At 60.4% G+C, this 24,603-nt stretch overlaps 1 protein-coding gene across 1 annotated transcript in view; it reads right to left on the reverse strand.

The window, feature by feature from the left end:
* The window catches only part of DCHS1 (dachsous cadherin-related 1), a 45,001-nt gene extending 21,309 nt beyond the window's left edge, over window positions 1–23,692 (reverse strand). Inside the window, exons 1-6 of the mRNA XM_058043320.1 lie at window positions 23,649–23,692; window positions 17,844–19,654; window positions 3,154–3,342; window positions 2,827–3,058; window positions 1,583–1,819; window positions 290–1,309 (exon numbers count right to left, since the gene is read on the reverse strand). Coding sequence (XP_057899303.1) covers window positions 290–1,309; window positions 1,583–1,819; window positions 2,827–3,058; window positions 3,154–3,342; window positions 17,844–19,595 — 3,430 coding nt within the window. The 5' untranslated portion in view covers window positions 19,596–19,654; window positions 23,649–23,692. The remainder of the gene's footprint in view (window positions 1–289; window positions 1,310–1,582; window positions 1,820–2,826; window positions 3,059–3,153; window positions 3,343–17,843; window positions 19,655–23,648) is intronic.
* Window positions 23,693–24,603: the final 911 nt, after the last annotated feature.

Genomic DNA, 24,603 nt, shown 5'->3' on the forward strand with positions numbered 1-24,603 from the left:
ACTATCCCGGGTTGCTCCCAGCCCTATCCAACAGGGCCTTGAATGCTTCCAGGAACGGGGCAGGCACAACAAGTGAGAACACTGACGAGCAGGGACCCAGCTCAGCCCACGAGCTGCATTAGAGCCGAGCCTGTGCTCAGCTGTGTATTCAGCTGTGCTGCTGGAGCCCAGCAGTGCGGGGCAGTAAGGTGAACATTCTGCTGCTGCACTGGCCCGGCTGCCATCACTGCTGCCCTGCCCTGGGCGCTCTCAGCAGACAGCCCCACCTGGGAGGCCGGGAGTGCCTCACCTGTCTGTGCGTGGATCAGAAAGTTGGGGTCGTGCTGGAGCAGGCGGTAGGTGAGCCGGCTGTTCTGCCCGGCGTCGCGGTCGCTGGCCATCACCCTTCCCACGGCGCTGCCGGGAGCCTGGTTCTCAGACACGGTGAAGAAGTAGCGCTCCTCGCTCAGCCGCGGGGGGTTGTCGTTCTCGTCGGTGACGCTGACGCGCACGGTGCTGGTGCCAGTTTTCCGCGCGTCCGCCGCGGCCCCGGCGCCGCCCACGGAGGCCAGCACGGTCAGCACGTACAGGTCCCGCGTCTCCCGGTCCAGGGCGCTCTTGACGTACAGCCAGCCGCTCTCGGGCACGATGCCGAAGCTGGCGGCGTCCCCGTCCGCACGCAGGTGGTAGGTGAGGGCCGCGGGCTCCACATCGTGGGCCAGGGCCCTGACCTGCAGGAAGCGGGTGGAGACGGGGACGCCCTCCTGCACCTCCACGCGGTAGGTGAGAGTGTCGAAGATGGGTCCGTTGTCGTCCTCGGCCTGCACGTGCACCAGCAGTGTGAAGGTGGAGCTGAGCTGGGGAACGCCGCTGTCCCGGGCCGCGATGGCCAGGCTGTAGGCTGAGACGGCCTCGTACTGCAGGGCCCCGAGGAGCCGCACGGCCCCCGAGGCACGCTCCACGACAAAGGTGCCCTCGCCCCCCGAGAGCAGCTCGAAGGCCACCTGCCCGTTGGCGCCGCTGTCGCGGTCCTCAGCCTGCAGGGTGTACACCGTAGCGCCGGGCTCCGTGGCCTCCGGCAGCAGGATGGAGTCAGAGGGAGCTGGGAACGCCGGCGCGTTGTCGTTCACATCTGACACGGAGATCTTCACCCGTGTGTTGCTGTAGGCAGGGGGGGAACCGCTCCGGGCCTGCACGTCCAGCACCAGAACTGCCTGGGACTCGTGATCCAGAGGCAGGCTGGTGCGCAGCTGCCCCGAGGCCGAGTCGATGGAGAAATAGCCATGAGGGTCCCCCGAGGAGATGGAGTAGAAGATGTCATCAGCATGACCTGTGGGCAAGAGGACAGAGACAGAAGGAATGAGGTGCCACCCAGCTTACTGCCTCAGCCCCGGGGTCACAAAACTGTGCTCCAAGGGGCGCAGCAGCATAGTGCCCATGTGCACAGCCCCCAGGTGTGCTTACACACTTGTGTGAGCACAGGTGTGAGTGTGTGGAGCTCTCAGAGCAGGGCCGCTCCATGAAGAAGTGTGGTGGATGCTGGACCCCAAGGACGGTGTGGGGACAGGGAAAGTGGCAACATGCAAAAGGGACAAGGCCATACCTGGTGGGTTCTGGGCCTGGACAGCCCCCACAGTGGCGCCCTGTGGCATGTCCTCGGGCACGCTGAAGAAGTACTGAGCTTGCTCAAAGACAGGGGGTGAGACTGTGCCCTCCACGATGCTGATGTTTACCCGGGCATTGGGCTGTGCCTGCAGGCCCCCCCCGTCCTGAGCAGAGATCACCAGCTGCACCAGGGTGTTGGCTTTGCCACTCAGAGACCATGACAGAGAAATGACACCTGAGGAAGAAAGTCATTGATGTGGCATTGTGCTGCAACCTGGCTCCAGGGGACAGACCAAACCACAAGGTGGAAAAGACAGACCAGAAGGGGCAGGAAACAACGTGCATCACAGTGGGAGCCCACCACGGAGGAGCTGGAGTGAATGAGTGGAGCTCTCCCAGGAAAGCCTCCCCAAATCCTCCGCACTTTGTCTTACAGCCAGCTCTGAGTTTAGTGGTGGTACAGGCTGTGGGGCACGAGCCAGAAGGCAGGTCTTGGGAGAGGGAAAGGCAGGGAGAAGGCTTCCAATCTGGGGCACAGGGTGAGTGTCATAAACAGCAAGCAGGCCTGGGCTGGCAGACAGGGTCTGGGAGGGGATATACAAGTGAAGGACCATAGTTGATAGGCCTTACAAAGGAGGTGGCCCTGCATTAGGGGGTCTGGTAGGCCTTGTCACCCTCCCAGTCACCTGCTGGGAATTGAGGAGCAGTGTTCAGATTCCCCAATGCACCTTTCTGTCCTGCTGAGAGTCCCTGGCATCACATACCCATGCACCCACTTCCCCAGCAGAAACTGCTCTGGCTTTCACCAGATGCAGCCAATGAGAACAGTGGGATCAAGAGTGACGGAGTTATAGAGGAGAGTTAACTGAGCTGGAGAAGAGGGGACTGGCGGGGACAAGAAAGGAAGCAGGATACAGCTTGATCATACAGCTGTGTCATCAGCACAGAAGAGGAAGGGCACAGTGAGTCGGAGATGGGGAATGGGGAGAAGAAGGTAGACAGGACAAATGAGGAACACAACAGGGAGCAGTAGCAAAAAGTCAGGGACTGAGTCTGGGAAGGGGTTACCAGAGGCTAAGGAAGTTTAGCAGGGAAGGATGAGGCAGGGAGAGGAAGAGACGTACTCTGGAGACAGGCTGCACTGCTGAGGTGGCCAAGCAGGGACACTCAGGCTGGTTTTCAGGACACCTCCCACATCGCAGCGCACCAACGGCTGCCTGCCCCGGCTGCCCGAGGGCTCACCTGTGTCCTTGTTGAGGGAGAAGAGCGGGGGCGAGTTTCCCCGGACGATGCGGTACGTCACCCTGCCGTTGAGGCCCTCGTCCTTGTCGTGGGCAGCGACGCGCAGCACAGCCGTGCCCGGCATGCTCTGCGTGCTGATGCTGGCGGCGTACTCCAGCGGGTAGAACACCGGCCGGTTGTCGTTGGTGTCCTCCAGGAACACCTTCACGTACACCATGGAGTTCAGGCCGCCCTGCGGAGGCACGGGGTCAGGGACAGCCGAGGACAGCAGCACCCGGCACAGGGCTGGCTCAGCAGCACTGCGCGCGCGGCCTCGGCAGCACTCACCCCGTCCACCGCAGTGATGGTGAAGTCGTAGGCAGCCGTGCCCTCATCGCGGTCCAGGGGCTGCACCGTGCACAGCTGCCCCGAGTGCTTGTCAATGCTGAACTGCGTGGGGGTGACGCTGCCGATGCCAGAGCCGATGGAGTAGGAAAGGGAGCCGAACGCACCGCTGTCTGCGTCTGTGGCTGTCACCTGTGCGAGGGAAGGCACCACCTGAACAGAACAGCACCAGCCAGAGCCAGCCCAGCCCCGCCACCACGCCCCAGTGCCACCTTGTGCTCCATGGCACAGCCACCATGCCACCCTCAGAGCTGGCCATCACAACGCAGCGCAACAGCAACTCTGGCTCTTGTCCCAGACCGGCCACTGCTTTTCTGCAGGACATGCAGCACTGCAGCAGCAGCAGCCCCAGCACCTCTATTCCTTCTTTTCTGCAAAGACACTCAGGATGGGACAGGAAGAAAGTCACCCCCCTGTCACCACGGCCCTGGCTCTGTCCTGCTCTCCGGACTCTGTGTCTAGCAGCCCCAGACAGGGCATGAGGATGGAGGGTGGCACTGCCCTGTGACAGTCCAGTCTCACGCTGCCTGCAGCACAAGAAGTGCACCCACTATGACAGACGTGGCAGGAGGAGGAATGCTGCTCCCTGCCTGCCCTCCCCAGCTCCTCCTTCGGGCTCCCACAGAGCTCAGGCCAGCAGAAACCAACTCCTGACTCCACATCCCTGCCCACAGCTCCTCCACCAGCTGGGAACTCCACGGAGAGCAAAGCTGGGGGACAGAGCTGGGGAAGGCAGCTGGGCCAGGCCCGGGTGAAGCGGAGTTCAGGCCTCGTCAGCCACAGCTCCTCCCCGCAGCAGCCATGGGGCCTCGCTCATGGAGGAGCCAAGCCGAGGGCCCGGCTGGGGGCTGCGAGCTGCGCACCAGGATGCAGCAACCCGGGCAGGACACAGGACCTGCAGGGAACAGTCACTGGGAATGGGCCACCCCGTCCCGAGCAGCAACGGGAGGCAGCACCTGCGACACCCCAGCAGCCCTGCTGCCGTGGGGCTGCCTGCAGGGAGAATCTGAGACCACATCTCCAGCGAGCACTAAGCTCCGGTGCAGAGGATCTGCTCCCCAACCCTGCAGCAGCTGCCAGAGGAAGCACCATGGAACAGGATCCCCCCTCCCCACTCCAGCTGCAGAGCGCTTGGAAACACAGGTGCTGTGACAGAACTGGGTCAGGAGGCACTTTGGGAAACTGGACCCACCTAGAGCTCACCATCCCCCTGCCTTACTGACCCAGCCCATCTTCCTGGGGAGCTGCTCAGCAGAAACCACAAATCTGACCCTGCTGATATCACTGGAGGTCGTCTGCAGGTTACCAGTACAGTGGCTCCATGCAGCCTGTCATTACTGGGGTACAGCCCTGTACCCACACCCTGTGTGCCTGTGCTGGGATACAGCCCTGTACCCACACCCTGTGTGCCCTGCCTGGGGTACAGCCCTGTACCCACACCCTGTGTGCCTGTATGGGATACAGCCCTGTACCCACACCCTGTGTGCCCTGCCTGGGGTACAGCCCTGTACCCACACCCTGTGTGCCTGTACGGGATACAGCCCTGTACCCACACCCTGTGTGCCTGTGCCATTCCTTGGGTCAGCTGCCAGATGGAAATGCATAACCAGCTGGAATAAGTACTATATGGTAAATGAAGTTTTTTCTTTCCTTCAGAATGAAGTATTTCTCACTCTGAAGGTTATCCAAAATGCACATCAGCTGCTTTAATCACTGTACATCCACAGTCTTTGCTGCAGAGTGAGATAGCAGCGGCAGGCTCCTTAGCCCCAGGGCTCTGATGCTTCCAGAAGAGTCTCCCTTCCCCACCATAACCATCTTCTGATGGCTGCCCCCCTTAGGAATACCCAAAGGGGGAATACCCAGCTTCCTGCCACAAGACCTGGGCCAGGTTTCAGGAACAGGCAAGCAACAGATGAGCTCTCACTACTGTGCAGTGCAGCACCACCTCCCTGGTGGCTTCCCGGTACCCAGAGCCATGTTCCAGCAAGATAACTGGTGGAGCCAGCAGTCTGGTATCAGAACCAGCCCTGGCTGTGCAGCCAGGACAAGGTATCCCATGTATCTACTGCTTCACTGCCCCATCCTGTGGTGGGACCATCTGTGAACTGCTGGTCCAACACGAAACTCTGCCCAATATGAGCCTACACAGCATCTAAGAGAGGTGACATCACTGGTGCCACCACACCTACAGCCCTGCACCTGGTTCTTGTCTCCCTTGGATGGGAGATGCTAAACTGGTGCCTAGAGAGAAGCCACAGGAACAGGAAACACCTGCTAGACCAGGTCATGGTGTTGGCTGAGTTTGGGGCCACTGGACACTTTGCTCTGTGCTCTGCCACTGCTCCCCAGGCCCAGCTCCCTGCCTGCAGACTGCTGGTGTCCCATGTGTGAATCCCATGGGATGGGGCTGGCTGACTGCCCGCGGGCAGCCCACGCTCAGCAGGGCCTGGCACGAGAGCCAGGGACAGCAGGATCCCCAGGGCAGCTGGGTGATGGCTCCTGGGGACTCCTGAGAGACACCACAGGGACCACCAGGTATGGCAACCACCTCGTTCCAGCTGCACGCACTGCTGCAGACTCAGAGCACACACAGCTTGAGACAGGGACACATTTTTAGCTGCAAGGGCAATTAGCCACCAAAAGGGCTCATTAAGGCCTGCGGTGAGTTCACCACTTCTGGAAATTTTTAAACCAAGCATGGACATTTTTCCAGGAACTTTGCTAGAAGCTAATGCAGGGCAGCCCCAGGCTCTGTATTTAGCATCTGCCCCAAGTCTTGGATCCACAGCTGGTTTCACTGCAGCTCACTCATGAGACTCTTGATGTTTGCCTGAAAAATAGAGGGAAACGGGGTCAAGCTGCCTGTGGAACTGCCCAGGAAACTCTGCACTGGGGCTGTGCCAGTCCTGCTGTTCCCTAGAATGTGTGGGAGCAGGAGCCAGGTCTCTGAGCCTGAACGGCAGCCCTGCTGCCCTCTCTCCTCTGACTTCTGAACGGAGCCCACACAGCCACAAGGGCTGCAAGCACCAGGACACCAGTGCCCTGCCAGGAGGTTCCTGACCTGAAGCTGCCAAGGAAGCAGCAGCACCTGAGGAAGCCAGGATCACAGAGCCCCGGTCTCACAGAGATTCCAGAGCCCCTGCCAAGCTGGGGTGGCGCGCAGCTGGATCTGCTGTTCCTAGAAGGGACTGCTGACTGGGGATGTGGCAGCTGGCAGCAGCTGTGACTGCAGTGGCCATGCAGCAGCAGATTCAGGGTCCTAAAGGGAGCGAGGAAGAAGAGAAGCAGAGTACAGACCCTAGATTGCAAGGCAGAGTTCAGCTTTTACAGGGAACTGGTCGATGGAAGGGATCTCGTGGGAGGCAGCACTGAGGGCCAAGGCAGCTGAGGAAAGCTGGCAGGCCTTCAGGACAGCACACTCAGAGCAGCCCATCCCAGTGCTCAGGAAAACACAGAGACCTCAGCAGATGGCCTGGGCTAAGCAGGGGCCTCCGGGCTGAGCTGCCATGCAGAAGGTGGTGCGTGCTGAGAGAACTGGACTGTGCAGCCTGGAGAGGGGGAGGCTCTGGAGTGACCTCACTGGGACATTTCAGCACCTGAAGGGAGCCAACGAGATGGAGAGAGAGGCTATTCAAAAGGGCCTCAAAAGACAGGACAAGGGAGAGCTGCTCCACACTGACAGCAAGCAGGTTTAGGTTGGATATTGGGAAGAAATTCTTCCCTGTGAGAGTGATGAGGGCCTGGCACAGGGTGTCCAGAGAAGCTGTGGCTGCCCCTGCATCCCTGGGAGTGTCCAAGGCCAGGTTGGACAGGGCTTGGAACAACCTGGTTGAGTGGAAGGTGTCCCTGCTCATGGCAGGGGTTGGAAGGGGATGATATTTAAGGTCTCTTCCAACCCAAACCATTCCACAATCCTTTGAGATGGGCACGGAGGCAAGACACAGAGTAGGAATCTATAGACACTGCCAGGCATGTCAGGCTGTGCCAGCAAAGTCAAAGTTCAAGCCTGAGCGTGCCAAGAAGAGCCTCTGCACTGTGTTGGCAGTGAAGGCCTGAAGAGGAGCCCATTTCTGAGTGTGGATTCAGCAGCAGCAGGCACAGCTAAGACTGGGACACTCGGTGCCTCCTCCACCTCAGTCCCCACCAGCCTCCCAGGCCCCCATGCTGCTCAAAAGGCTTTAGAGAGCCTCCAGAGAGGGGTGAGGAGAGAGCCAGTATTTCTTTGGAAAGATTGATCCACGTGAATCCATGGGACTCAACAGGCTGCACCAATGGAGGCTGGCAGAAATGGATTTGTGGGGCTGCTCTTTACATGTGGGAGCAAAGCAGGGGAGATCCCCGACACCTGGAGGAATGCAAGTCTCACATCCCACCCTCAACAAAGGCCAAAAGGATCATTTGAGGGTCTACGCTCTCGTCAGCCACACTTTGGGCCCTGGGAGAATCATGGCATGAGTCTTCTAGCATGTTTTAGGCCACATGAAAGATCCTGGAAGGGAAGAGCCATCATTGATTGACCAACCTGTGTGCTCTCTGTGGTGATGGGATCTGGGCTCAAAGGGCTGACAGTGTGGGTGACAATTGCCTTGACTTTGGGAAGGATTTTGACACCTTCTCCCACTGTCCTCATATCCAAGGCAGGATGTTGCAGTTTGGAGGGCTGGGCAATCGGTGGGTGAAAGACAGGTTGGGAGGCAGGCTCTGGGGATAGGTTCATGAGCAGTGAGGGAAAGGCTCTGCACGAAAGTGACAGAAGAAATACTCCATTTCTGTCAAAAATGGATGCAGATGAAAAGGCACATGCCCTTGAGACCAGAGGATGTGTTAAGGAACCCAGGCATGACCCCCATGTTTTGAAGACTTGGTGGATAGGTGTAGAAGAGGCTGCTACCGTGGCAGGGTTTGGGGATCACATCTGGGCTACCTTCAGCCGAAATCACTCACTGATCAGTGCAATTACATGGGAACGCTGCTGTTGGCATCCAGTTCCCAGCTGGGTTTGAATCTGGCAAGGGATGTCCAAGTCAGCAAGAAGGGCTTCTGTAAGGACATTGGTGACAAAAGGAAGGCTGGGTAAAATGCAGGCCCACAGCTGAAGGAGATGAGGGACCTGGTGACACAGGACATGGAAAAGACTGGGTACTTAGTTCCCTCTTTCCCTTAATCTCCACTAGTGAGATGGGTCTTCAGGAGCCTCAGGTCTCAGAGAACAGGGTGAAGCACATCACCATCACCGCCAGGCCCTTCACAATAATCATCACGTTTGGGAGGTGCCTCAAGACTGTGGGAAGGTAAATATCTCCCATCTTCAAGAGCAAGGCAGGAGGACCCAGGTAACTACAAAACAATCAGCATCACCTTGATCCCTGGGAAACCGATGGAGCAGCTACTCCTGGAAACCATTTTTATGCATGGGAAGGACAAGAAAATCATCAGGAGTGGTGAGCACAGTGTCCTTTAAGGACAAATCATGCTTGATCCACTTGATAAATGACTGGCCTGGTGGATGACAGAAAAGGAGTGGATATTGTCAACCTGAAGTGCACTAAATTCTTTGACACTCTCCCCCATGAGATCCCCATTCAGGCGAAAACCAGCTGAAAACCAGCTGAATGCCTCCTGTGCAGAGAGTGGTGGTCAGGGGCACAATTCCTACCTGGAGGCCAGCAGCCAGCAGTGTACCCCAGGGTTGGTCCTGCCTGCAGCCCTGTTTGGCATCACCATTAATGACCTGTCTGATGGTGCAGTGTGCACCCTGAGCAGGTTGCTGATGGCCCCAAACTGGGAGGAGTGGCTGATTTGCCAGAGGGTCGTGCTGCATCTGGAGCAACCTTGAGAGGCTGCAGGGAGGGACGAGAGGCCTCCTGAAGTTCCTAAGGGACAGTTCTGGCAAAGCTCTGGCCCGGGGAGGAAGCACTGCCCTGCAGCAGCAGAGGCTGGGGCTGCACCCCGGAGAGCAGCTCAGCAGAGAGGGCCCGTGGGTGCCAAGGTGAGACAGCAATGTGCCCTTGCTGCAAGGAAGGAGAATGGTGTCCTGGCAGCATCAGGAGAGTGTGGCCAGCAGGTCAGGGAGCGGATCCTGCCCCTCTCTCAGCAGTGGTGAGGCCACAGCTGGAGCTGTGTACAGCACAGTTCTCCTCAGTGCTCCTGCAGTGCAGCAGTGGCTCCCCAGTGCAGGAGAGAGATGGCCACACTGGAGAGAGTCCAGCGAGAGCCACAAAGATGATGAAGGCACTGGAGCACCCTTCCTGGGACGAAAGACTGAGGGAGCTGGGGTGGTTCAGCCTCGAGAAGGGGTATCACTCCTACAGGAATGAGGGCAACAAGAGGATCCAGGCTCTCCCCAGCTGTGCCCAGTGTCAGGATCAGAGGGCATGGGCACACACCAGAACACAGGAGAGTCCCTCTGAAGATCAGGAAGCACTTTTCCTTCATGAGGCTTCCCAGGAAAGTGGGGATGCCCAGGGCAACCAACTCTGGATGGTGCTGCTTGTGCATGGGGGGATTGTACTAGACTATCTCAAGAGGTCCTTTCCAAACTCAGCCATTCTGTGATCTCCAGCCAAGACCCTCCTGAACACCCCAGTTCCCCACTGAGCTCAGACTGTTCCAAGAGAGCTGATGTGCCCCCCGTCCCTGCAGAGCAGCCCTGACCACCCCGGGCAGCAGCATCTGCTGCCTGCCCCGCCCTGCCCGCAGGTGTGGTGGGAAGGCTTTGCTGCAGTGCCTTGCAGCTGGGCAGAAGAGCATGCAGGGGGAGGGCTGTGGCCACCACGGAGCAAAGAGCACAACAAAGGAGAACAGCAAGATGACTCAGGGTCAGGCAGCACGAAACCAGAGCACCAGACTTGGAAGGGGAAGCGGGGTCCTGGCCTCTCCCCGCTGCATGGAGAGCTGGGAGGGCAGTGATGGGTATGGAGGCCTTGCAATTTCACACCCTCCTCCCAGCACCCCAGCAAGACAGGAGGAACAGCCAGGGCACAACAGACTTCCTACATCTCCCAGAGATGGGGATGGATGAAGTACAGCCCCACACCGAGGTCCCTCACCCTGTGGGAGTCAAAGCTGCCCCTTCCCATAGAGCCATCACCAGAGCCCCTCGTACACAGCTCCTGCTGCCCCGTGCCCCAGCCCACAGCGCTGAGAAGCGATGGAGCACAGCTCAGGCTCCATTCCTCAGCCCCGCTCCCCACTGCAGCCAGCGCAGTCAGCAGGCAGGGAGCTCATCTGGAGCCTGGCCACGGCTGGGGCTCTGCTGCGCACATGTTGTGCTGTGGCTTTGGCAAACATCTGGCTCTGGGGCTCCCGCCCCTCTGAGTGACGGCTCTTGGTGGGAGAGGAGGGGAGGCTGGCGCCAGTGTGGTCAGCGATCCCACGCACGGCTCCCCGCGCCGGAGCGCGCGCCAGCCTCTGCCCTCCCAGCCCTGGCACGGCCACCGGCCAGCCCAGAGCGGCCAGGCAGCAGCCACACAGCTATTTCAGGAGCCGCTCCTGTCTCCAGGCTTTGGCCCAGCCCCCGGCACGGCCGGGTCCCAGGGGAGGCAGCAGGGTCAGGGCTTGGCCCAGCAGCAGCGCAGCACACGTGGCCAAGGCGAGGGTCAGCCCCCATGGCTCCCCATGGAGACCCCTGTGCAGGGAGCCCCAGTGCAGCTGCCAGCACTGCTGGCTCACATCCCTGGGTCACACTGCAGGCTCACACCGCTGGGTCACACTGCTGGGTCACACTGCACAGTCACACTGCAGGCTCACAGCCCTTGGTCACACTGCAGGCTCACACCCCTGGGTCACACCGCTGGCTCACACTGCAGGGTCACACTGCACAGTCACACTGCACAGTCACACTGCAGGCTCACAGCCCTTGGTCACACTGCAGGGTCACACCCCTGGGTCACACTGCAGGTTCACACCGTTGGGTCACACCCCTGGGTCACACCGCTAGCTCACACTGCAGGGTCACACCACTGGCTCACACCGCTGGGTCACACTGCTGGCTCACACTGCAGGGTCACACTGCAGGCTCACACCCCTGGGTCACACTGCAGGCTCACACCCCTGGGTCACACTGCTGGGTCACACTGCTGGGTCACACTGCAGGGTCACACTGCAGGGTCACACCCCTGGCTCACACTGCAGGCTCACACCCCGGGTCACACTGCAGGGTCACACTGCAGGGTCACACTGCAGGCTCACACTGCCGGGTCTCACTGCTGGGTCACACTGCCCGGTCACACTACAGGCTCACACTGCTGGGTCACACCGCTGGCTCACACTGCACAGTCACACCGCTGGGTCACACTGCTGGCTCACACTGCAGGTTCACACTGCCCGGTCACACTGCAGGCTCACACTGCTGGGTCACACCGCTGGCTCACACTGCACAGTCACACCGCTGGGTCACACTGCTGGCTCACACTGCAGGTTCACACTGCCCGGTCACACTGCAGGCTCACACCCCTGGCTCACACTGCAGGCTCACACTGCTGGCTCACACTGCCGGCTCCCCAGGGCCCCAGGCACGGGCTGGGGGTCCCACAGCCATGGCCTCCACACTGCCCAGGGCAGCTGAGGCTGCCCCAGCCCTGGCACCCAAGGCCAGGCTGGATGGGGCTTGGAGCAGCCTGGTCTACTGGAAGGTGTCCCTGCCATGGCAGGGTGTGGAAGGAGATGGGCTTTAAGGTCCCTTCTCACCCTCCTGTGATGCTAGGACAGGCACAGGACTGCCAGAAACACGTGTAGCTGGGCATGGGGAGCAGGGGCTGCCCTGAGATGGGGCAGGAAGTTAACCACAGACACTGGCAGGGAGGCAGGGTGTGAATGGTGAGGCTGGGCAAGAGGGGAGGGAGCCTGAGAGTGCCCAGCACCCTTCTGGGAGCCCAGGGGCCTCCAAGCACAGGGCACAGATGGACAAGGAGCGAGATTCTGCACCTGAGTGTCTGCTAGTGAAATGGCATCTGCAGCCAGGAGCTGTAGGGCATAGGGAGCCCCACAGAAGGTGCAGGAGATGAACAGGACCTGGAAGCTGGGGAGCAGAAAGGGGCAGGGAATCCTGGAGCAGAGCAGGGCTGGGAAGCTGGGAAGAGTGCTCAGGGTGGGGGGCTTGAATGGGGCAGCCACAGCACAGGGCAGAAATGGCAGGACCCTGGGGGGCACTGAAGCCAGAATGACCCAAGCCAGGGTGTGGGGCTGGGTTTCAGCCATGTGGAGCTCAGGCAGAGAGAGAAAGTCTGTACAAAAAGGTGGGACACACATCCATAAGATGTGCAGGAGAGACTGGGGTCAGCACAGGATTGAGCATGCCAGGCAGGGTGAGCCTAGGGAGCAAGGCCAGCATGGGGCCCCCAACATCGGCAGGACATGGAGCTGCTCTGGAGACAGGCTGGGCGAGATGGGGGTGCTCAACCTCAAAAAGGCTCCAGGGAAACCCTAGAGTCCCTTACAGTGCCTAAAGGGGCTCCAAGAGAGCTGGAGAGGGACTTTGGACAAGGGCCTGGACTGACAGGGCAAGGGGCAACGGCTTCACACGGCCAGAGGACCAGGTTAGATGGCATCTTGTGAAGAAGTTCATCCTTGTGAGGCTGGGCTGTGGCTGCTCCATCCCTGGAAGTGTCCAAGGCCAGGACTGGTCTAGTGGAGGGTGCCCTTGCCCATGGCAGGGGGCTGTAACTGGACGATCTTTAAGGTCCCTTCCTACCTAACATCATTCTGGGATCCAGAGGGAGAGGCTGGCATGCCCCAAGGGCTGTGCAGGTGGAGGAGAGCTGCCCCAGGTCACAGTGACGATGGGGGACACGACAACTGCAGCTGGCACTGACCAGGGGTGCGGGAGAACAAGGGGAGCAGGAAGGGGAGCAGGAAGGGGGGAGCAGAAAGGGGAGCAGAAAGGGGGAGCAGAAAGGGGGAGCAGAAAGGGGGAGCAGAAAGGGGAGCAGAAAGGGGAGCAGAAAGGGGGAGCAGAAAGGGGAGCAGAAAGGGGGAGCAGAAAGGGGAGCAGAAAGGGGGAGCACACGGGGGCACAGGAGGGGCAGAAGGACTGGCCCTGCCCAGCTGCAGTGTGGTGGGTGTGGGTGGACACAGATGAGCGAGCTGCGCGGGCAGGGGCAGCGGGGAAAGAGCAGTTCTGCGGGGCCTTGGGCTGAGGCAGAGGTACGGGAGAAGGGGCAGCTGTGAGGGGGCTGGGGATCGCACGGAGGAAGGAGGGAGCTGTTCCAGGGGGCTGGGAGGAGGAGCAGAGCATGGGGGAGAGGAGCGCGAGGGGCTGGGGCCTCTCAGCTGCAGTGGAAAAGCTGCTGCAGCTCCAGGGGAAATGCTACTTGAATTAATCATGGCGCTGGCTGCTGTGCCAAGCCCAGGAGGAGGCTGCTGGCAGCGCAAGGAAATAACTTTCACAGGAATTTGGAACAAATGCAGCTCTTCTGGCGGTAACAACAGCACTCACCTCCCCCCACAGCCTCCCGTGTACCAGCATCTCCCCCTTGCCCACACTGCTGTGTACCCCCGATCCCCCCACACGGCAGCCTGCTCCTCAGCACCCTGACACTCTCCCCCCCTTGTTCCTGCCCCCAGCACGCCCCCAGGCATCTCCCCATCTCGCTCTGGAAAGCTGGCCTTCTTGTTTCCAAGGAGGGGAGGCCTGCTCTGTGCTGTGCAAAGGTCTGGAAATAGGTTGATACCGAATCCCTTGCCCTAGGAACACAAATGCAGGCAGGCAGCAGTGCCCCCTCCCTCCTGCACTCTCCTTGCCCGCAGTGGGTGAGCATTAGTCCTCGTGCTGCCCCAGGCCCATGCCTGGCCACGCTCCGTGTCCCTGCCAGGAACAGCCCTCCAGACCCTCCTGGTAACACAGTGAATGTGCCCTGGTGTAGCCTACAGCTCTTCATCCACATCCTCCTCCCTGGGGCATGGCCCACGGGGCTATGCATGTAGCACTGCCCATGAACGCCCCATGGAGTCACAAACCAGAACCAAACACTCATCAGACTTGTCCTCAGAACTGCAGAGACTCTACATTAGGTGCATTGCTGGTCAGCTTTTAATTTCTGGCGTTCCCCAACGTTTGTGTACGGGTGCAAAGGCAGAGTGTAAACCCTGATTCCAAAATCATCAATTCTGAATATACGCAAGAATCAATAATCCACCGCTCCATGTCATTCAGGTTGCTGTCCAACCAGCCCATGCTCACCACATGGGGCTCACAGCTCTCTCTGCCAGAACACAGACAATACTTGATTTAGCATGAAAAGTCAGAAAGCCCCAGAAAAACACTATCTGACCATGCATGCAGTGTGCTGGTACACAGTCAAATGTTTAAAGCAAATTCAAACCAGCAGGGTGAATTTATACCAGAGCAGATTTATATGGAGCACAGCACTGGAGCAGGGTCCAGTGCCCTAAAGCCTCTGCAGCATCAGCCCATGGCGGCAGAGAGGAGCAGGGCAGCCAGCTGGGGACCAACTCCTGCTCCATTTTCTGCTGGTCTCACGTTCACTGCTACCCTGGGCTCTGTCTCCACCAGTGTTTCTTTCTCATCTCACATCTGAACAGCGAGTTTGCCATTTCCTTTGCTTCATGCTCAGTCTGCTACTGTGGGACCTGGCCCATAGTAAACACGAGTAATAAACAGAGAAGACGTTATGAGTTCCTTTTTCTCTCTCAGAAGCTCAGGCCAGCAACCTGCTCTGCTCATCCCTGTTCACACTCAGACACAAAGACTGTCCTGGCAGACAGAACGGAGTCTGCAAGGCAGCAGATCATCTGTACTGATAGTTCAGGTCTCTCCTGCTCACTCTTGGGGACTCCTTCCTTCCCCACCCCTCTGGCCTGTCCACGGAGAGTAGACATCACTGTCTAAAAACAGGCCTGGTCCTCCCAGCCTTTTCTGCTTAAAAATGGGGCAGGCTGACAAAGAAGCAAACTCACTGAGCTCTGTGCTGACCCGGGTGACTGTCGTGTGTCCTGTGCCTCATCTGGCAGGGCCTGCCCATGCCACCTGAGCACTCATCACCACTGTGTGGGTCTGGACAGAACCCAGGCTTTGACAGAGATACTCACTGGGTGAGCCCCAGTGCCTGGAAGCCATAGAGAGATGGAGCCAAGCAGGGGCAACAGCACAAAAGGGCTGTGGGGGCAGCACACCTGACACGGGCAGCTTCGTGGGGAACAGTGCTGGGCACTGGGCACGACAGCCCTGGCAGCACCTCTGCAGCCTTCCTGTTTGAGGCACAGGAGTGGCCATGCCAGGCAGCCGCGCTCCAAGCCAGGGCTCCCTGTCCCGGCTCTGCCCAGCTCCCAGACTCGGCTGGCTGCTGCTGCATCCTCGATCAAGCCTGGCCAGCCTCCTTTCCCATCCTCTCACATTTCCTGGCTCAGAGGAAGCAGCAGCAGATGTGTGAGCTGTTTGCTTTGTGCCGGGGCCGCGCGGGAGTTACCTGTGCTCCGCGCTGTTCCAAACGAAACAGAAACACCCGCGCTCGGCCAAGGCATCAAACGTGCCAAGCCTGGGTCACTGCCGGCTGCCAGGCCAGCCGTGCCCCTGCACAGGGCAGAGCCGGGGGCCGTGTGCTGGGCACTGCTGGGTGTGCTCCCAGCCCCTGTGCTGGGCACTGCTGGGTGTGCCCCCAGCTCCCGTGCTGGGCACTCTTTGGGGCGCCCCCAGCCCCTGTGCAGGGCACTCTTTAGGGTGCCCCCAGCCCAGCTCTGTTCAGGGCGCTCTTTGGGGTGCCCCCAGCCCCGGGCACTCTTTGGGGTGCCCCCAGCCCCTGTGCTGGGTGTGCCCCCTGCCCCTGTGCTGGGCACTCTTTGGGGTGCCCCCAGCCCCTGTGCCGGGCACTCTTTGGGGTGCCCCCAGCCCCAGCTCTGTGCAGGGCCCTCTCCTCCAGCCCGGCCCCACGGCCGCCTCAGGAGCCCCGCCGCCATCTCCGATTGCATTTCCAGAACCCTTCCCACACGGCGAGCGAGCGCGCTGAGCAGGAAGGCACGGACAGGGAAAGAGGGGGGCCTCCCTTCGGGGGCTCTGCACAGGCTCGGGGCTGCCCTGCACCTCCGCCCTGTCCCGGCCCTGTCCCGGCCCTGTCCCAGCCCTGTCCCAGCCCTGTCCCCGGCCCTGTCCCGGCCCTGTCCCGGCCCTGTCCCAGCCCTGTCCCCGGCCCTGTCCCAGCCCTGTCCCCGGCCCTGACCCGGCCCTGTCCCGGCCCTGTCCCCGGCCCTGTCCTGGCTCTGTCCCTGTCCCGGCCCTGTCCCGGCCCTGTCCATCCCCACACTCCCCACACCGGGACAGGCTGTAGTGCTGCCCTGCATACACCAACCCCAAATCTCCCCTGACCTACATCTTTCTCCTCATCTCCCACTCACTCCTTCTGCCCATTCTTCCCCCTAATCCTACCCTGACCTGTCCCCAAGCCCCCTGATCTCTGCCATCCTACACTTGCCCCAGCTCCACATGCCTTCTCTATTCCACACCTGGCCCTTGCTCCCACCCAATTCCTCCTTCCTGACACTCTCCTACCCCACCTGCTGCACTCACTGCCCAACAAGCCCCTCTCCAGCACTCCCGCCCCACACCATCAGTCACCTGCACGCACACACACACCCCACAGCCCATCCACACACACCCCATGCCCCTGCAGTGTACCCACAGGGCACTCACAGACCATCCTTTCTTGCCACCTCCAGCGTGACACAGGGACCCCTTCCTGGCCAAGTCACAGGACCTCCTCAAGCCTTGTCTTATGGACCCCAGAATTTCTGTTCTTCCCGTCCCCTTGGGCCCCTCTCACCAACCTGGCACCAGAGCTTCTCGTGATCCCAGCCAGACATCCCCGTGCCCCACACCTCCAGCAGGGACGTGCCCCCGGTGCCACTGGTGCTTGTCCCCATGCACAGCCTGGCTGCTGCCACGGCTGGCAGGGCACCCCCACACCTGCCCTCAGCCCAGCTCAGGCAGGTGGATCATCTGTCCCAGGAACCAGGGCTCCAGGGCCTGAGCTGCAGCAGAAACACTGAACACAGGGAGCACAGAACACACGGAATCCCAATGGCATCAGTAGCTCATCACAGAGCTTTTGGAGGCCCAGCAGCTCTCCAGCCCCAGCCGTGACCTCTTGCCACACAAAGGCTGGTGCAGCAGCACGTGCCTCAGCTCATTAGCTCATTAGCATAATTAATGCTCACAAGCAGCCTTACCAACACTGATGATCTTGGGCTAACGACCTCACAGGGGGGAGGGAAGTCCAAAGCCTGGCTAGAGGCAGTTTCCAGAGGCAGTATCACATTCCTTAGCTCCATTTTGAGTGTCCTGGCTGCTCCACACTGATGCAAGCAAGGCCTGGCACAGCATGAGCCACCTCAAGAGAGGCCCACACCATGCTCTGGGCAATGGACAGTCTTGTGGTGTGCCCGGTGGCAGTGGCATTGCCCACTGCTTGCACACAGAAACTATGTACATGACTTGGCCCCATTCTGGACTCACACCAAGGGCGGGGATCTCGGCCCCAGCATTCCTGCTGCAAACACTGCCCGCCAAAGCCATGACACCTGCCCCAAACACCCTGCAGCACGGACAGCTCTCCCAACCCAGGCTGCCCACAGCCCTGGCTGCGCCCCTGCCGAGCTCCGGCCTCAACACCTGCACCTACCTGCAAGAAGCAGGTCCCAACAGGGGTGCTCTCCTTCAGGGACACATTGTAGAAGTTAGTCCTGAACACGGGCTCATTGTCATTGACATCCTGCAAGGCCACGTGCACCACAGCTGAGGAAGAGAGCGCAGGGGTTCCCCGGTCTGTGGCCAGCACAGTGAGCTGAGGCTGAGGGTCCTTTTCATAATCCAGAGGGGCAGCAGTGGTGATGATGCCGGTGGCAGGGTCAATGGTGAACCAGCTGGAGTGGGTGTCGCGGCCATGCAGGATGCTGTACCGCACCTCCCCATTGGGACCCTGGTCCTTGTCACGAGCTGTCACCTGCAGGACAAAGCTGCCTGGGTACACCACCTCGGGGATGCTCTGCTTGTACTCCTGCTGGTCAAAGAGTGGGGGGTTGTCATTAACATCCATCACCTGCAGCACAAAGGCTGATTCTGCCCGCAGCGGGGGCGTTCCCGAGTCAGTAGCTGTCACCCGCAGATCATAGGAGTCTCTTTCTTCCCGATCCAGAAGTTGGTCCACGCAGATCAGATAGATTATGTTGTCCTTGGTAGTGAGGGCAAACTTGCCATCTCCTCCCTCCAGTGTGACATTGACATTGGAATACTCTCCATAGTCGGGATCGGAAACAGAAATGCGTGCCACGTACTGTCCGGGCTGGGCTCCCTCAGAGATCTGTGGGGAGCCATCCTCACTCAGAAAGATGATAGTCATGGTGGGCTGGTTGTCATTGTAGTCACGCACGTGGATAGTGACAAAGGCTGTGGTGACCTCAGGATGGACAGCCTTATCCCTTGCCTGCACCACCAGCTCGTGCACCTTCCTCACCTCATAGTCCAGACCCTTGTTGAGCTTGATGACTCCGGTCCGGGCATCGATGGTGAAGTACTGCTCGGGATCGCTCTGCCGTCGGTTGATCTCGTAAATCACATCCCCGTTGTCACCTTCATCTGCGTCAGAGGCAAAGACCTGCAGGATGCTGCTGCCAGGTTTCAGATTCTCCGAAATGAGCGTGTGATAGCGGCTCTGGTTGAAGCTGGGGGCGTTGTCGTTGATGTCCTGAATGGACACGTCCAGTGTCATCTGGGTGCTCCGGGGCGGAGAGCCCCCATCGTAGGCTTCCAGCAGCAGGGAGTACGAGGAACGGTTCTCCCGATCCAGAACGTTGCTGACCACCAGGTCCAAATACAGGACCCCGTTGGGTCCTCGGCGCGTTTCCAGGCGGAAGGCCTGCCCCACATTCCCTCCCTTAATCGTGTAGCCTTGTGTGTTCAGGAGGCCACTGTCAGCATCAAAGGCCGGGTCCAAGGGAAACCTGCTGCCAAGGGGGGTGTGCTCCGGGATCTGAAAGGTGCTGCGCTGCTTGGGAAACGCTGGGGCATGGTCATTGATGTCATTCACCTGGATGTTCACCTCTACTGTGATGCCCTCTGGGGTGACAGCAATGAAGCTGTAGTGGTCCCGAGTCTCCCGGTCCAGGACACGAGCTGTTTTGATGATCCCTGTATTCTCATCTATCCCCAAGTCAGTGGAGACACCACTGCCCTCCTGTGCTGAGATGAAATACATGTAGGCACTAGTTTCAGGGGGCAGGCCAGCACTGATGTCCCCAATGATGGTGCCAGCCGGCTGCTCCTCATCTATTTGTAGGTCCAGGGTGCCCAGGACAGCAGAGCCCATCGCTGCTCTCAGGCCCCCAAGAACAAGCAGCTCCAGCAGAAGCATTGTTGACCTCTTCATTTGCTCCATGGCTGGCAGCAAGCAGAGCAGAGGGTGGCTTGATCTCCTTTGCAGAGTTCGCTTTAATCCTGCCTGGAATGCAGACCAGAGGATACTGGTTAAGAGAGAGCAAAGGAGGGACAGAAGGACAGAAAACAGCCTGGAGAGGGAAGGCCTGCCAGGTATCTGCTGCCCGACCACCATGTAACGCCCGTCCCTCCCAAGAAGCGAACGTGACAATATGTGTCAGAGCCTGCCCAAACAAAAGCCTGGCACAGCACCTGGAGGGAGCTCACACCTGGCAGTGCCCGGAGGTGAGCAGCTAGGACCCTGTCACAGAGGCGCTTCCTACAGGCCCAGGTGCTCTTTCCAGCCCCTGCCTGCCTGGCAGCGCTGGCATCAGCTGCCCCCGGGCAGCAGCCCCCGTGTCTTTAACAGCCGAACGCTTCCTGAGAGGCTCAGAGCCTGTCTGCAAGAGGACAGAGGGTTTTGGGCAAACAGCAGCCTTGCATCTCTCGTCCCTGTAAAAAGCTGGTCTCAAATTACGAGATAGCTCAGCGAGTCACTGCTTGAGACCCTGGCCCCCACCCCCTCTCTCCGCAGCAGCGTGCCTTTCAGGACCTCGGGGACTTAGGTGCCAAAAACCCGTGAAGTGCAAATCTGCTGTCCCTGGGAAGGGGCACAGAACTGGAGCGGGCTTCCATCCAGCGAACAATAACTCAAAAAGGATGCATTGCAAAGGATGTGCCCACAGCTGGGAATGCCCGGGATAAAATCGGGCCGTGCTCATTGTTTGGGCTGGCACGGAGATCGGCGGGTGCCCCACGCCGGTGCCATGGAGGGCGGCGGCAGTGCCGTAGGAACGCGGCGACTCCCTCGGAGCTGCCAGCTGCTCCGTCCCACACCCTCCGCCGCTCTCTCCCCTCCTTTGTCTCCTTCTCGCTGCTCCTTGCTGGCTCCGGCTCCTTCCCTCCCTTCCCCGTAACTGCGTTTCGTTGCAGCAGTGGGGGAGGGCGGCAGAGGCAGCCGCAGCTCCTGCAGCGCTGCAGCCGGACCGGCAGAGCCCGGAGAGCCGCCCGAGCCCGGGTGCCAGCGCTGCCTGCCCGGCCCGGCCCGGCCCTGCCCCGCCGGGAGCACCGGGTAACGGCGCGGCCGCGGAGCTGCGCCCGAACGGCGGCCCCGGCCCCGCTCCGCGCCGCGAACGCGGCCCCGTGGTCTGCGGGGATGGCGGCAGCATGAGCTCACTCTTGGACTCTCTTGAAAGCGTTTGCTGCTGGGCCCATAACCACACTCAGGAGCCGCTCATGTCGCATGCAGGAGCAAGAACCTCCCTGTCTTGGGGGATGGAGGTGGCTGGCAATGCCTGCTTTGGGGACTAAGAATATCAGCCCTTGACCAAAGAACTCCGCGGCGGTGTTAACCCTTTCCAGGGCACATATGATGGTATTCTTGGGTCCCCTTTCCCACCTCGGATCAGCTGTCTAGATGTTTGTTTTTTTTTCTGTGTAAATCCTGGGTTAGTGACAGAAACAAAATAATTTAAAAGTATTTTCTACTCATAAAGAAATGTTTACTTCAGTGGGCATCCATTCTGAGGCCTATCCACACAGTCTGAGGTAAATCCACATGCTCTTCTTGCACCCAGCAGGTGAGAACCCTCACAATGTCCTAGGACCTGAAGTCAAAAGAAAATACTTTTGTGTGCTGCGATTTGGGAATCTGCATGAACTCAGAGGTCCTAGACAGGTCTGCCTCTCTGTTGGAGCTAGTTTAATTCCCCAGATGGAGGGGTAACTGCCTACCCCCAGAACATGCTGGAGGAATGGGGTCTGAGGTAGCTTCTGTGACGAGACTGCATCATTGCAATGGTGTTGCATTGCAGATGCTCAGGTCATGGGAAGGGCCAGGGCAGAGAGTTTAAAGCCTTGGTAGGAGCTTAGACTCTTGGACAGCTTGGACTCTTGGACTCTGGAAGAAATCAGGGCACAGACATGGGGAAAAGCCCACCTGGTTCCATTAGTTACCTTGAGAAGCCAGTGAGGCTTTATGGACTGCTGGAGGGGAGAAGAGAGACTTGAAAAGCAAATCTGGGGAGTGTGAAAGCAGCTGAGAGCACTAGCACAACCAGGGAACAAAAATTAGGGTCCCTGGGCTGGAAAACTGGTGATGAAAGCCTGTATAAGCTTCTTCAGTTCTATCCTCCCTGGATGCAAGTGAGTAGTTTCACAGCAAGCCTATCTTTCAGCTAAAGGTGGAACTGAATATTACTGGAGTGCACCAGCGGGAGGTACCAGCCATCCTTGGTGCCAGCAGAGCCCTGTTACAACGAGGTGTGCAGGTTTGGGTCAGAGGGAAGCAGCAGTGACCTCAGTGGATGCAGAGTCACAAAATCGGAACAGCTGCTTTCAGTTAGCAGAGAGCTCAGTGCGGGGCTGCTTGGCCGCTCTGTAACGTGAGCCACGCTGCCCCGCTCCCTCTGTGTCCCTCCCACCACCGGGCACCCTTGTGAAGAACGGCACCAGCAGCCTCTGAAGGAAACTGCCAGAATCTCTTCACACAGGTCTTTGAGGTCCAGAGCCATGATGAGGAGGTTGACAGGAAGGGCAGCTAAAATGGAGCGAGCTGCAACATCCATCTAAGCCTAGAGCTGACAGGCTGGAGCACCAGGAGAGCCCAGCCTACACGGAGCAGATGTGTGATATTTTGAAATAAAAAAGACATGGAATTACATTGGGACCACTGTGTGCACCCTTGCCAGCAGTGCAGCAGCTTGTGCCTGCTGTCAGCCATGAGAAAGGGGAAGTGGGCTGCCAGCAGCCCCAGCAGAGGAGCTGGAGAGACGGCTCCCCCTGTGCACGCCACAAACAGATGTCAGAGGGCTTGCTGTGCAAAGGCTCCATGAAAGCTGCAGATGCTGCTGATGCCGTAGCCCAGGTCTGACATGAGAGGCCATGACTCGTGTAATGATGTTTTTGAGACTCCAGTCCAGAAGAGGAAGCCTGTTTAATCTTTGCTGAGCACTGGTCACTGACCTGGAATACGCTTTCCTCCTGTACATTCACAGAGATTCTCTCTCTCTCGTTTCAGATGTCTGCCTTCCACACCATGCCCAGCCCCGACTTGCCTGCAGCGCAGCCTTGGGCTAACAACTCACGTCCAGCCTCTACTCTACCTAGCACTACCCGCAGCCACCTCCGTGCCTCCCGGCTCTCCCACCATCTCCCAGCTGGGCCTGCAGGACCGGCACCCTTCTGCTGGCTGCAGCCCGGCCCCACAGGCTCATGACCCTCCGCTACGGCCCGAGCACTCAGAGCGGGGTGGCGCTCCTTTGCTGCGGATGCAGTCCAGTCCCTGCTGCATCCCTGTGAATCCCATTTTTGTGCCACACTGGGGCTCCCCGCGGGCTCTCCCGTCTCTCAGAACGCATCCCCCACAAAGGAAAGTCTAATGAAACATTTCCGCGCCGGAGCCAATTCCCACAGTCCCTGTCTCGGGACATCCCCGCTCTGCATCGGCCCCTGCCGGATTGTGCCCATCGCCAGGGCGCCGCGGGGCCTCGCCTGCTCCCCGTACACCGGAGCTGTTGGGGCTCGCTCTGCCCCGAGCTCCGGCCTCCCGGGGCTGCCCGGCCGCCTGGCCCAGCGTCCGCTGCCGCTCCCCGTGCCGGTCCCTGGCGCTCCGGACGTCCCGCACCGTGCGGCCCCGGTGCCGGCGCTCTGCCAGCCCCGCTCCCCGCTCCGCCCGGGCTCCCAGCCCCCGCCCGGCGCTTCCACGGTTCCGCTGAGCGCCCTCGCCTCGGCGGCTCTGCCCTGCAGCGGCACCGGGAGCGCCCGGTGCCGTGCCGTGCCGTGCCGTGCCGCGCCGCCCGGCAGCCGCCAGCGAGCCCGGTCCGGCGGCGGCTCCGCGGTGTTGCGCCGCCTCGGGCGCGTCCCCCGTTCTCCCCCGCCCCCCCGCCCCCAGCTCCATTGTCTCCGCGGCGGAGGCAGAACAAAGCGCCCGGTCCCGGTCCCGGTCCGGTCCCACCGTGCGACGATGCCACCGTGCGGGGCTCCGGCAGGGGCCGAGCCCGGCGCCGGGACTTACACTGCGCGTCCCGTGCCGGCGCCGGTCACATCCCGCGGGGTCCGGCCCCGCCGCGACGTCCCGCAGCCTCCCCGCGGCTCCGGCGCCGAGGTCCCTCCGGCCCGCCGGCCGCTCCGGTGCCCCGCGCGCTCCGGCGCTGCCCCGGTGCCGCGGCCGCCCCGGTGCGGCGCTGGCCCCGCGGAGCGCTCGGCGGCGGGTCGGCGCTGGCTCGGCGCTGGCTCGGCGCGAAGGCTCCTGCTGAAACCCGAGCCAGCGCCGCCCTCAGCCCCCCGCTCCCTCCGCCGCCCCCTCCCCGCCCCGCACCGGAGCGCGCCGGCGGAGCGCGGCCCCGGGGCGGCCCCGGACGGGCGCGCGGGGCTGCGGGCGGTGCGGCGGGGCGGCCGGGCTCCAGGGCCGGGGAGCAGGACCGGCACGGGCAGGGAGAAAGGGCTGGAGCCGGGCACAGAAGGATGGAAGGAAGCGGCGGGTGCCGGGAGCCCGAGAAACTGGGAAGGGGCTGGCAGGAGCCGGAGCAGGACCGGGACGGGATCGGGCAGGGAGAGGGCTGGGCAGGGCATGAAATGGGGCTGTGGGCGACGCTGGGGCATGTGGGGACATGATCACAGGCCATTCTTTCCTCTCTACCGCAGTTGCTTCTTCGGCTCAGAACCCAAAGCTCAAGCGCCTGTGACTCCCAACACCTTGACTCACATCAGGGCTCCGAAGGTCCAGCCTGGTCCAGGCTCACTCAGTGCGCCTGTGCTACAAGGGACTGGGGCTCCACCCGCCTATGCCAGGGTAAAAACAAGACTGATGACTGTCCAGCCATCTCCACCAGCAGCTGGCTCAGCCCAGCTTGGCCACTCAGGCAGCTTTTCCCTGCTCCAGACAGGTCTCAGCAGTCTGTGTGTCTGTTGGAGCCATGCAGCCTCTAGGACCAGTAACCGCTGCTGGACCTTCTTTGATTTCTTAGTGG

Source organism: Melospiza georgiana, chromosome 2, assembly GCF_028018845.1.
Source record: "Melospiza georgiana isolate bMelGeo1 chromosome 2, bMelGeo1.pri, whole genome shotgun sequence".
Classification (NCBI taxonomy): domain Eukaryota; kingdom Metazoa; phylum Chordata; class Aves; order Passeriformes; family Passerellidae; genus Melospiza; species Melospiza georgiana.